Here is a 13,341-nt window from a genome sequence, read left to right on the forward strand (position 1 = left end):
GCTCTCACTTATATGTGGAATCCAAAAAAAAAAAAACCAAATTCATAGATACAGAGAACAGATTGGTGGTTGCCAGAGGCTGGGGTAGGGAGGTGAGTGAAATGGGTAAAAGTGGTCAAAAAAGTACAAACTTCCAGTCATAAAATAAATTAAGCCCTGCAGTGTAATGTACAGCATGGAGATGATAGTTAATGATACTGTATTGCATATTTGAAAATTGCTAAGAGAGTAAATATTAAAAGTTCTCATCACAAGAAAAAATTATAAATATATATGGTGATGAATGTTACCTAGACTTATTGTGGTGATCATTTTGCAATATATACATGTATCATGTCATATACCTGTGTGTGCATGTGTGTGTGTGTCCAGTGCTGTGCTAGGTGGTGCAAATATAGAGATGAACAAAATAAGGCTCCTGCCCTCCAGAAGATCACAATCTATCTGTGATTGATGGCACTGATGCTTATTAGCCAACGTTTACTGAGTATCTCCTATGTGCCAGATACTGTGCTAAGCTCTTTATCTGTATTATTTAATCCTCAAAAAGTATCCTCATTTTATAGATCAGGAAACTAAGGTTCAAAGAGGGTGAAGGGCCTTCTCAAGATCACTAGAGCTCAGATCATAAGGCTTGAACCCAAGTCTAGCTGACTCGATAGCCCATATCCTAACCTCTTCTACACAGCCCGTTGGACATGCAAATGTTGCAGAGAAGCAGGTGTTTGCTGGTGCCTTTTCTTATGCCTCACAGAGGGTGAGAAGGGAGTATGTGCTGACCTCCCAACTTTGTCATTTGTCTCTAACCTCACAATAATGTTCTCAGTTATTTCTGCTTTATACCAAGAACCAGCTTCGATTTAAGTAAAGTAAGATTACTTCCATTTATTCTGAGTGGCTCTTTGGAGAGTTAAATCTGAGCTATTTACAAATTACCTATGATTTGAGTTTTTCGAGAGGAAAGACCCCCCCATATGCCATGGCCAAGTGATACAAGTCAAGTATAAATGGAAGTCACTGTCAAATGCATTATATTAACTTCTTCCAAGATTTATATGAAAGGACAATACTAGAGCAAATGCAGTATAAGAAACTTTGGATTTACATAAGAGTTAAAGAGAAGTGAAAGTCATTATACAAAGCAATCTCCAGTAAGAGTCTTTTATAGAATAAGACAATTTCAAGGTGTTTTCTATGAGTTTAGTTTGCACCTTCAGATACAGTTGTGTTCCACAGAGTTGAGCTCAGATAATGTCAGTGAGTACAGCACTGGCTGTTCCACACCGCAGCTCACCTGCAAAAGAGCTGGCCCAGGGGCCTGGAGTGTTGAGCTTAGGACAGCTATGCTCATCCCTTCTCCCAAGTGGCCTGCCTGACCAGAGAAGTAAGAGCCTTCCTAACACACAACTGGAGTTACCCAGAATTGGAGCTGCTAGCAACTAAATTTTCTACTTATCAAAACTCATTTAGCCTTTTTCATACCATTCAAAGATATGATACAGAACCCTTCCCAACCTTTTAAAATTTCAAGGGCCTAAATGAATCATTGTAGCCACAACGGTAGAAGTAAATAAGAAAGTTTGAACAGAGTGAAATCTTTTTTTTTTTTTACCATGGTTCATCTTTTCTCTTTTTTTAACTTTATTGAAGCATAATTGACAAAAAATTGTATATATTTAAGGTATACAACCTTATGGTTTCAGATAAATATGAATTCTGAAATGACCACCACAATAAGCTAATTAACATTCATTACTGCACATAGTTACATTTATTTTCTTTTCAACCCCTACCCCCCTCCCCTCTGGCAACCATCTGTTTGTTCTCCATATCTGTGAGTCTCTTTCTATTTTGCTGTGTTTGTTCATTTGTTTTTTTAGGTTCCACATATGAGTGAAGTCATACAATGTTTGTCTTTCTCTGTCTGACTTACTTCATTTAGCGTAACACCCTCCAGGTCAATCCATGTTATTGCAAATGATATTTCATTCTTTTTTTATGGCTAATAGTCCACTATATATATACTGATTGATATTGAACCATCCTTGCATCCGTTGGATAAATCCCACTTGATCATGGTATATGATCCTTTTAATGTATTGCTGAATTTAGTTTGCTGATATTTTGTTGAGGATTATTGCATCTATGTTCATCAGTGATATTGGCCTGTAATTTTCTTTTTTTGTGATATCTTTGTCTGGTTTTGGTTTCAGGGTAATGCTGGCCTGGTAGAATGAGATCCAAAGCATTATTTCCTCTTCAATTTTCTGGAAGAGTTTGAGAAAGATGGGTGTTAACTCTTCTTTAACATCCTGTGAAGCCATCTGGTCCTGGACTTTTGTTTGTTGGGAGTGTCTTGATTGCTGATTCAATTTCATTACTGGTAATCAGTCTGTTAATATTTTCTATTTCTTCCTGATTCTGTCTTGGGAGACTGTACATTTCTAGGAATTTATACATTTCTTCTAGGTTATCCATTTTATTGGCATATAGTTGTTCATAGTAATCTCTTATGATCCTTTGTATTTCTGTGGTGTCATTTGTAACTTCTCTATCATTTCTGATTTTATTTATTTGGGCCCTCTCTCATTTTTTCTTGATGAGTGTGGCTAAAGGTTTATTGATTTTGTGGTACTTTTCAAAGAATCAGCTCTTAGTTTCATTGACCTTTTCTATTTTTTTAGTCTCTATTTCATTTATTTCGGCTCTGATTTTTATTTCTTTCCTTCTGCTAACTTTGGGGTTCTTTTGTTTCCATTTTTGTTCTGTTTTTTTGTAATAAATAGCTATTTATTTATTTTTAAATTTATGTTTGGCTGCGTTGTGGATATAGATGATTTTACTACTTTTGTCTTTTAACCTTCCTACCTGCTTTATAAGTGGTTCTTCTGCTAATATCTTTACTGTATGTTTGCCTTTACCAATGAGATTTTTTCATTCATAATTTTCATATTTCTAGTTGTGGTCTTTTCCTTTCTACTTAAAGAAGTCCCTTTAACATTTCTTGTAAAGCCTGTTTAGTGGTGATGGACTCTTCTAGCTTTTGCTTGTCTGTAAAACTCTTGATCTCTCCTTCAAATCTGAATGAGAGCATCACCAGTCAGTGTTCCTGGTTGTAGATTTTTTCCTATTATCACTTTAAATACATTGTGCCACTCCCTTCTGGACTGCAGTTTTTTCTGCTGAAAATTTAGCTGATGGTCTAATGGGAGTTCCCTTATACATAACCAGTTGCTTTCTCCTACTTTTAACTTTCTCTCTTTAATTTTTGCCATTAATATGGCAATTAAAATTGCAATATGTCTTGGTGTGGATCTCTTTGGGTGGCTCTTGTTTGGGACTCTGTAAATTCCTAGACCTGGATGTCTGTTCCCTTTCCCAGGTTAGGAAAATTTTCAGCTATTATCTCTATCTCCTCAAATAAGTTCTGTGCCCCTTTCTCTCTCTTTTCTCCTTCTGTGTCCCCTATAATATGTATGTTAGTACACTTGATGTTGTACTTGATGTAAGAGGTCTCTTAAACTATCCTCATTTGTTAAAATTGTTTTCTTTTTTCTGTTCAGCTTGGGGGATTTCCCACGACTCTGTTTCCAGTTCACTGATCCATTCCTCTGCATCATCTAATCTACTATTGATTCCTTCCAGGGTATTTTTTATTTGTTATTGTATTCTTCAGCTCTGTTTGGCTCTCCTTTATGTTTTCTAACTCTTTGTTAAATTTCTACTGTGTCCATCAGTTCCTGTCCCAAGTTTGTTGAGCCTCTTTATGATCATTAGCTCGAACTCTTTATTAGGTAGATTGCGTCTCTCCATGTCATTTAGCTCTTTTTCTGGGGTTTTGTCTTGTTATTTCATTTGGAACACATTCCTCTGTCTTCTCATTTTGCTTAATTCTCCGTGTTAATTTCTACGCATTTGGTAGATTGGTTACATTTCTTGTTCTTAGAGAAGTGGCCTTATGTAGGAGATGTCCTGTGGGGCGCAGCAGCACGCTCCCCTCGTCACCAGAGCTGTATTCTCTAGGGGTACACCCTAGGTGGCCACTTGGGCCCTTCTACTGTGGTGGGGCTGACTGCTTTGGGCACTGGTAGGCAGAACTGGCCCCAAGCCTACGCGTCTGGGTCCTGGGGCAGTCTGCTGGTGGGCAGGTAAGCCACCACCACTAATAAGCTATTACTAGGGCTCCAGAATGCCACTTGCCAGCACCAGAGCCCTCATGGTAGTGACAGCTCTCCAAAATAGCTGCCACCAGCACCTATGTCCCCAGGGGAAGCCCCACTTGCCTCCTCCCTTCAGGGAGGTTCCTCAAGATCAGCAAGTGGGTCTTACCCAGGCTCCTTTCAAATTACTGCCTCTGGGCTGGATCTCAGAGCATGTGAGATTTTACATGAGCCCTTTAAGAGAGGAGTCTATGTTTCCTACAGCCCTTTGGCTCTCCCATACATCAGGCCCACCGGCCTTCAAAGCCAGAAGTTCTGGAGGCTTGTCTTCCTGGTGCTGGACCCCCAGGCTGGGGAGCCTGATGTGGGGCTCAGACCACTCGCTCCTTGGGGAGAACCTCTGCAGTTGTGATTATCCCCCCATTTGTGGGCTGCCTACCTGGGGTGTGGGTCTTACCTATACACTGCATTTCTGTCCCTCCAACCTGTCTCATTTTGGTTCCTTCTTTGTATCTTGAGTTGTGGAAAATCTTTTCTGCTAGTCGTCAGGTCATTCTCATCAACATTTGCTCCATAAATATGGTGTGGCCATGGGAGGAGGTGAGCGCAGGGTCTTGCTACTCTTCCATCTTGCTAGAAGATTGACTCGTTCTGTAACTGTTTTTGCTCTCTTTTAAAACACTGGCCTAAGGGATTATAATTCCAGAAATTTGGAGTTTTACTGTATTTGAAATACTTGTCAATCCCGGATCATCATATATAGACTAAAGACTACAAATTGTTTATGCTGTCAGAGTAGGAAAAGAATGAAGTACTCACCCTAGAACCTGGGAAAACAGGCCTGGGACAGGGTGGTCCCACATGGCAATGGCAGAGAAGTGCACCTCCTCTTCTTTGACCTCCTCCCTGACCTTCCTCCAGATGCAGCAGCTTCTATTAAAGGAAAGGTCCTATCTGGGACCCACTGACAACACCTCTCTTTGATCTTAGGGCACAGACCCCACACACATTGGAGTTCACGTCTTTGGTTTATTCATTGAGGGGGCAAGGTGGAATCATGAAGAAAAAATACTAGAAGACTCGCTGCCTTGTGAGATATGTTGTGATTTTCCTGAAATATACTTCTTGCCAACAAAGGTAACCACCCAAATGTTTATCACGACGTCTTAAACCACTGAGTTTTCCCTCAGTAATACAAAACATTCCTTCCTTCTACTTCCCATTCTTATGATTTCACTAGGGAGACTGGCTGATATACTTCAGACTACAAACAGGTAAAATAGCCCCGAATACTGCTAAAATCTAAAATAGATGCTATACCAACATCCAGTGTGATTTCTTAAGAATATGTACCATAAAGCCATACTAGTTACTCTTTAAAATATTAAATTCTTCAGGCATAATTTCCATATGCAGTTACATAACCACATAATCATCTAAAGTTAAAAGTATTCAATTTGTAACAAACCCCCCAAATCTAGTGTAAAGAAAATGTGAGCCACGGGTTTACTTGAACTATACAATTTGGCTATTGGATTTTTTTTTTTTTTCAGATTTCTGCTGAAAGACCAAATGCTTCTAAGCAAACAGAATCAGAACTCTATACTTTTGAATGCCCAGTTTACCAGACACCTGAGAGGTCCAGTATTTTGACAGCTGCTGGCTTACCCTCAAATTTTTTAACGTCCGTGTATTTATCCACAAAGAAACCTCCTAGTCACTGGATCACAATGCAAGTTGCATTGCTGTGTGAGAAGAATGAAAAATGAACTTCCATAACAAACCATGTAATTTTTGACTCCTAACCAGAATTACACGTTTCAAGACATTCACATGTACATCCTTCATGAAAACATCTGTATCATCAGCCAGACTAGACAGGGCTGTCTCTTCCTTCCATCTGTACATGAAAACTTCAACACGTAGAGGAAGCGCCCAGCTGCTTCCATTCTAAGCAGTGTCCCTGTGGGTTGGCTCCAGTTCAGGTGAGGGAGCACGTCCCGGAAAGAAGACGGTTTGACTTTTCTAAAAGGGAAAACTACAGCAACTGGCAAGATATTAGGGCATGTTTTTATGAAATTTTTCATTCCAAAAAGTGATTTCTGCAATTATATACAATAAAACATATACATGAAGAGCAGTTCTTTGGAATACTTTCCCAGGCTGCTCTAAGAGAACACAGAACATGACACTGTTGGCCTGACTGCACACTTCTGAGACAAAAGAGGCTCTTCTTCCCTTAAAGAAATGGTCTTGTTCTGACTTCACCAGACCTTCTCCTTCCACTGAAAAACTAACCCTGAGAATTCAATGCTAATTCAGAAAATTGGATAAATGTCAAAATGTGTTTCTATAGGTAGATTTTTATTATTGAGCACCAATTATGTTGAGTAATCATAAAAATTCCTATATTATCTTCAGGCCACCTATGTACTATGTGGTATATCAACCAAATTTTATACATGAAGAATGCTGCTCAGAGTGATTAAGTGACTTGCCCAAGCTCACATGGCCAGGAGGAAGCAGGGCTAGGATTCAAAGCCATGTTCATTGTCACATTACCTCAGCAATGGGTCCATTGGCAGAAAACAAATCCCATGTCTCCACAAATGAAGATCAAACAATCCGTTCTGTCTGTAATAAGGGGGGGGGGGGGTAGGGAGGGTGGGGCTCACACCCAGAACTAGACTCTGTAACAGCCATGAACAAAATATTAACGTCTACTTACTTTTGTGTCTAGGAAATTGTACTATCTGAAAGTCACATTATCAAAAACACATACACTGAGAATCTAATTACACACAGCACTATAGAAAAGAATTATAAAGACCTAGCCCCTGTCATTTAGGAATCAATAAGAAAATGATAAAACATAGGATTTTAACAAATGATACAAGGTGGGATCTTTTATTTGGTCCAATTCATTTGTTAAAATAGTTTTAGGAATTATCCACAATCTGCTAAAACAAAACAGTCCATGAGTTATGGAAACCACCAATAAGCAAAGCCTTTTCCTCAAACAGTACAAAAATAAGACCAAGATAAGAATCACATGATGTGATATTTTTAGCCTACTTGGTGTTGGTGCATATTCGAAACACCCACGTTCTGCAAAGCCATGTCACACTGGGAAGAGAGATGAAGACATGAAAGTGTCTGATCTCATTTCACTGACACACAAATGCCTCTCACACATGTGTACTACCTATCTTTCACATGCACTTAGGTGCTTTTGTGAGTAATACAAATTCATTTGAAAGTATTACTGAGTCTATGATACTTTTGATCATTCCTCTATTTTCTCAAAGAGCAAATACTAAATCCATGACCAATGTCTGGGAGTTGGGACCCTCCACTAACCCCTTTCAAGCTCCAACTTCTGAGAGCCTCGATGCAAACAGCAGTTTGCCTGGGGTCCCAGTTTGCCTTTTGGATTCCTTGTGGTCCAGGAGGGGCCCAAAGGAACCTAGAAAAAAAACAGGGGTTGGGTGGGGAGTGGTAATCTAAGGGCTCCTGTTTTGGTCCCAATGATCCCAGAGTTACAGGCCAAAAAAAAAACACAAACAAACAGAGAGACTCCAAAGTGATCAAAGCAACATCTTATTTTCAACTTTATTTCCAACTTAAAACTTCATTATAAAACTTGTCAAATAAACATGTCAAAAACAAAATTAAAAACAAATTGCAGCTGATATCCAGAAACTGCAGCACTGTGTTGGAAACAGCTCTTTTCTCATTACCAAGGAAAGAATTAAAAGGTCCTTCTTCCTCCCCTAAAGCTTCATTGGTGAATCTAGTATAGAATAGGCTGGGACGCCATTTTTTGATGCCAGGAGACAAGCATTAAAAAACTGCTTGCATACCATCAGTACTAATAAAACACTGAAAATTTCACCAAAACGATGTTTAAAGACTAGAGGATGCGGAATGTTCTTCATGATCACATTAACATAAGTTCAGTTATATACACTTCGAACTGCAACGTAGAACAAACACTGCATATCTAAATGGCTCATATATAAAATGTATAATTAAAAACCCAAACATATACACTATATTTATTAGATTCCCCTATGTTTAAGATTCTGGAGAACAATTTAACTCTGAATACGAAACCTTAGTGAATTTGCTACTGTTCCATTATAAGACAATTAATATGAGACTACATCAACTTAAGTAGAATCTAATGGCTAAAGCTACCTTATGCACAGCTATTAAACTAAAAGAAATGATTTTAAACTATTCCCTTAAATTGTTTTTAGATAAATAGATTTCTAAAGATGAATACAACACTCCTTTACAGGGAGTAGAGTTTTGTAAATACAAAGGCTATGCAAAATACAGTATAAACTGCCTGAACTAACAGTAGCAAAAACACAGTTTAATTTAAAAAGTCAGAAACATATAAAAATATTAGCCTTTCAGAAATGGCATATTTTCAAACACCACTCTGTGTAAAAATGTTTAAATAGTGATGTTATTCCAAAAATATATATTTATTCTATTTTTCTATTTGCAACAGTTTATAAAGGCAAACAAACACCTGCGATTGAGGTAGCAAAGCCAAATTCACAAACTTTGGATTAGGAAAAATACCCTTCCTACTCTTAATAGCATCTTTCATACAATATTAAATGAATTCCACTTCTTTCAAAATGTTTAATTCGCATGTAGTACTTTACAAAATTTAATTTAAAATACTGCAAATGTTTGTTAAAAAGATACTTAGTCCCGAAAATTATTTCACATTCAAAATACTATACAGAAAAATCTGAAGTCGCCATATATTACATAAAAGCTATGTATTTACAGTTTCAAATGCAGTTTTACAAGTTGAGGTTAAGCAAACCACTACTAATGGTCTTCATTAAACAGTGTCCACTATCAATCATCCCCCTTCCCGTACAGCATTGAACAGAGAGAGAGGACCAGTTTTTACTTTCAAATCACATAGCTAGTAAATGATTTAAAGGGAAACAAATGAAAATTCTATTCTCTTAACGCAATAAAACATAAATGTACTTTAAAATGTAACAGTGTTTTCATTTAAGAAAAAGCAACTGGACAGAAGAATCAAACTTTGAAAGGTAATCAAAAACCCTAAACATCAACAGTATTCAGTGCATTTGTAAGACTATTTTCTGTTTTCAGATTTTTAAGGATTGAAAATTTCCTATTAGAATGCAAATTCTAACGTCTTTATTTATATTTTCCTTATGTTAATTGTTATGATTTAATAAAAATAAACATGGTTACATTAAAAAACTTACTACTTGGCTCTGTAGTCCTGCCTCAGAAAGAGAAACATCAAGATCCTGTCGGTGCAACGAAAGGTTCATTTTGGGTTTTTTTTCTTTTTTTGCAAATGGAAGCCAAAACTGCAGGAGCATTTAGACAGCGCCTAGGCCAGAATCAGTAGATGTATGGGAATATGCGGTACGGGACGCGCTGGCAGTACTTCTCCCACGCCAGGCCGTACTTCTTCCTACAGTGGTGTTCATCGCGAGCCTCACGGTGCACCAGCAAAATGGTGAAATAAATCACGTAGAAATAAGGCAGAATGTGATTGAAACCTGGGGACAGCAACAGTAAATAGTACTAGGTATTTTTATTATCACTACACAACTACACAGTATTGTTTCCTGCTGGTCCCCAAATCGTCTAAAAATGGACCATCCCGTTACTTCATTTTCTCCAATGGGGGAAACAACTAAACCGGTTCATAAAATCCCACTAGGGTGCGGCAGGAGGTAGTATTTGAATTAAGAGCTATTCAGAGAACAGTGATTAATCCACCCTAACAATCCTTCATGATCAGAACCTCTGTATTTAACGCAAATCTCCCCGTTTCCTCCCCGCCGGTGCTCAGGAAGAGGACGACAGGCCACCAGTGCGGGGCAGGGTGGGCAGGGCAGACAGCACTGCAGGGTATGCGCTGACACTAACACAAACAGAACAGAGTGCGCCTTTTCTTCTTCTTAAGAACCGAAGCTTTTCACAATCTACGTACACTGAGTCACGAATAAAAAGTTAATTTCTACACATTCTTCTTAGAAAAAAAGCTACCAGGCACAGTTTAAAACTTAAAATTTTGCTTGCAGAAGTTTAGAGTAAAACTTCAGGCTCTGTGAATTCCTAATTCCCCTCAGACGCTGGATGAATGAGGTGCTGGATACACAAAAGTGCAGCACCCAGATGGGGAACGGGCAACCCAAACCTCCAACAGGCAACACCCAGACCCAACGAGCACACACACATCCTGTGGTGGCCGGAGAAAGAGTCAAATCAGTTCTCTTCTTAATGCTTACCACATGGGAGGGACCACGCCAGGGCCATGATGAGGTCACCCAAGTAATTGGGATGGCGAACAAAACCCCACCATCCAGAAACGAGAAGATTTTTTCCTGTTGCAGTATGAATGGTTTTTAAATCTATACAAAAATAAAAATACATTTTTAATGATCTCTAGACAAACAGACATAAAATCTTTATGTGGTATAAATACTATAAATATAAACCAATACTTACGTGCAAGCTTTGGATCAGTGGGATTTTTCCGGAATGCATTTTTCTGAGAATTTGCACATCGGAAGATTACAAATCCACACACTGTAATTTTTTAAAAATTTCATTTGTTAACAATTTAGATATAATCTTTATTTAAAAGCATCTGTAATTTCATTTAGAAATCATTCCTGTGCTCCAAGGAAATTTCCAAAGTACAGAATAGTTTGATTTCTTAACAATTCAAAACCTCTCAATCTTAGAAGGTCAAAAGAAGATATGATCCTGATATCTCACTATCGTACAGCTTTCATCATCTACCTTGAAGGCAAAACTAACAAATATAGTTACATCCATGAACAAAATCTAAGGCAGCCCACATTACAATAAAGTCAATACTGGAGTTCATCTGTTAGTTATGATACCTACTGGCCACAACATGAATGCTTTATTAATAAAACTATAGCTCAGAATCTGCACCAGAACAACTTGCACATAAATATATGCCGAATCCCACTGTAAGCCTCCAAGTTGGTAGCTTTATTTCAAATTCCAAAATGTCAAAATTAAGAGGCCCTGACATATCACTATTTATTATCAGTCCTCAATAAAGTAGTAAGAAATAACTCTACTCCCTACTTTTAGCTTAACTGTAAAATATACATATCCTGTCTTGAATAACACACAGGCACGTTTAACCAAACCAATGAAGAAACTAAATCTCAATTTCAACCAATAGCTTGAATTTCTTCTTCTACCATAAATACTGATTAGTGTAGCAAAACTAGCAATATTTGAAGTCCAGTGCTAATTTTCCCTGCCCTCCCTCTGGCGGAGGTGTTTAACCACCAGTATAACGAAAGAAAAGCCATCCCGAAGCTAACCCACGACCAGCCGGGCAAAGTGTACTCCTCACTCCTCTCCACCATCCACCCTGGCCGAGTGGTTCCCTCTGTCCGATGTATGTATCTCCCCATCCCACTTCTACCCACTACAATTCAGATCAAACACCATATCCTCCAATAAGTTTACACTGATGTTCCCCCAGAGAGAGACACACTCTCTACCTTAAACTCCCATCATATTTGGTCTGTAAGTCCCTCCTCTAGACTCTTCCTACCCCTCAATGCAGTGTCTGAGCGTCTTATTTCTCCTGTTAGAATGCAAGCTCTAGGAAGGCAAGACCAATCTTCCTACTTTTTAAGGTGTTACCAGAAAAAGCAGGCACTCAACAGAAAAAATGAATCATTACTAAGACAATAAAATTTTAAATTAACTTACTATTTTAAACTAAATTTTAAAACCAAATGATTTGTTTAAAATTATGTTTAAAGAACTACTGAAGAACCCAAGAAAGAAACATCCATTCTCTTTGTAAGATGCAAGAATCTTTTTATTACTCAACTCATCCATCACAGATTACTTCAAACTTGAGCCAATCATGGCCATTTAAAAGGGCACGCTAATCACTAATCATTAGAGAAATGCAAATCAAAACTACAGTGAGGTATCACCTCACACCAGTCAGAATGGCCATCATCAAAAAATCTACAAACAATAAATGCTGGAGAGGGTGTGGAGAAAAGGGAACGCTCTTGCACTGTTGGTGGGAATGTAAACTGATACAGCCACTATGGAGAACAGTACGGAGGTAACTTAAAAAACTAAAAATAGAACTACCATATAACCCAGCAATCCCACTACTGGGCATATACCCTGAGAAAACCATAATTCAAAAAGAGTCATGTACCACAATGTTCATTGCAGCTCTATTTACAATAGCCAGGACATGGAAGCAACCTAAGTGTCCATCAACAGATGAATGGATAAAGAAGATGTGGCACATATATACAATGGAATATTACTCAGTCATAAAAAGAAATGAAAATGAACTATTTGTAGTGAGGTAGATGGACCTAGAGTCTGTCATACAGAGTGAAGTAAGTCAGAAAGAGAAAAACAAATACTGTATGCTAACACATATGTATAATCTAAAAAAAAAGATGGTTCTGATGAACCTAGGGGCAGGACAGGAATAAAGACGCAGACATAGAGAATGGACTTGAGGACACGGGGAAGGGGAAGGGTAAGCTGGGATGAAGTGAGAGAGTGGCGTGGACGTATATACACTACCAAATGTAAAACAGACAGCTAGTGGGAAGCAGCCGCATAGCACAGGGAGATCAGCTCGGTGCTTTGTGTCCATCTAGAGGGGTGGGATAGGGATGGTGGGAGGGAAACGCAAGAGGGAGGGGATATGGGGATATATGTATACGTATAGCTGATTCACTTTGTTATACAGCAGAAACTAACACAACATTGTAAAGCAATTATACTCCAATAAAGATGTTAAAAAAAAAAAAAAAAGGTCCAGGAAAGACTAAAATTCAATCCTGATTTTCCTAAAAGAGCTCAAGGATCAGAGAAAACAAGTAAACTGTACAAGAATACACAGCTAGTGTCAAAGCTAGCATCGAGCCCCATTCTCAGATCAAACACCATATTCTCAGATGCCTTCTGCTACCTAAGATGATATCTTATTATGTCTGTGTCTTCTGTTCTTCCCTCCCATCAGCCTTGCTTTTCTCAGTCACCTCATTCTGATAAGATCTGTAGTTGTGTCCTATTGCTAGATAGCTGCTCCCAGTGTATAACAGCATTTTCTTTTACATAACTC

At 38.3% G+C, this 13,341-nt stretch overlaps 1 protein-coding gene across 3 annotated transcripts in view; it reads right to left on the reverse strand.

Moving 5' to 3' along the window:
* Positions 1-7,747: 7,747 nt before the first annotated feature.
* The window catches only part of LBR (lamin B receptor), a 181,659-nt gene continuing 176,065 nt past the window's right edge, over positions 7,748-13,341 (reverse strand). For all 3 annotated transcript variants that reach the window (XM_057526778.1, XM_057526766.1, XM_057526774.1), the window contains 3 exons: positions 10,689-10,769; positions 10,469-10,591; positions 7,748-9,733 (listed from right to left, as the gene is read on the reverse strand). In XM_057526778.1, the coding sequence (XP_057382761.1) occupies positions 9,573-9,733; positions 10,469-10,591; positions 10,689-10,769 (365 nt within the window). In that variant the 3' untranslated portion in view covers positions 7,748-9,572. The remainder of the gene's footprint in view (positions 9,734-10,468; positions 10,592-10,688; positions 10,770-13,341) is intronic.

The sequence above is a fragment of the Balaenoptera acutorostrata genome, chromosome 1 (assembly GCF_949987535.1).
Source record: "Balaenoptera acutorostrata chromosome 1, mBalAcu1.1, whole genome shotgun sequence".
Taxonomy (NCBI): domain Eukaryota; kingdom Metazoa; phylum Chordata; class Mammalia; order Artiodactyla; family Balaenopteridae; genus Balaenoptera; species Balaenoptera acutorostrata.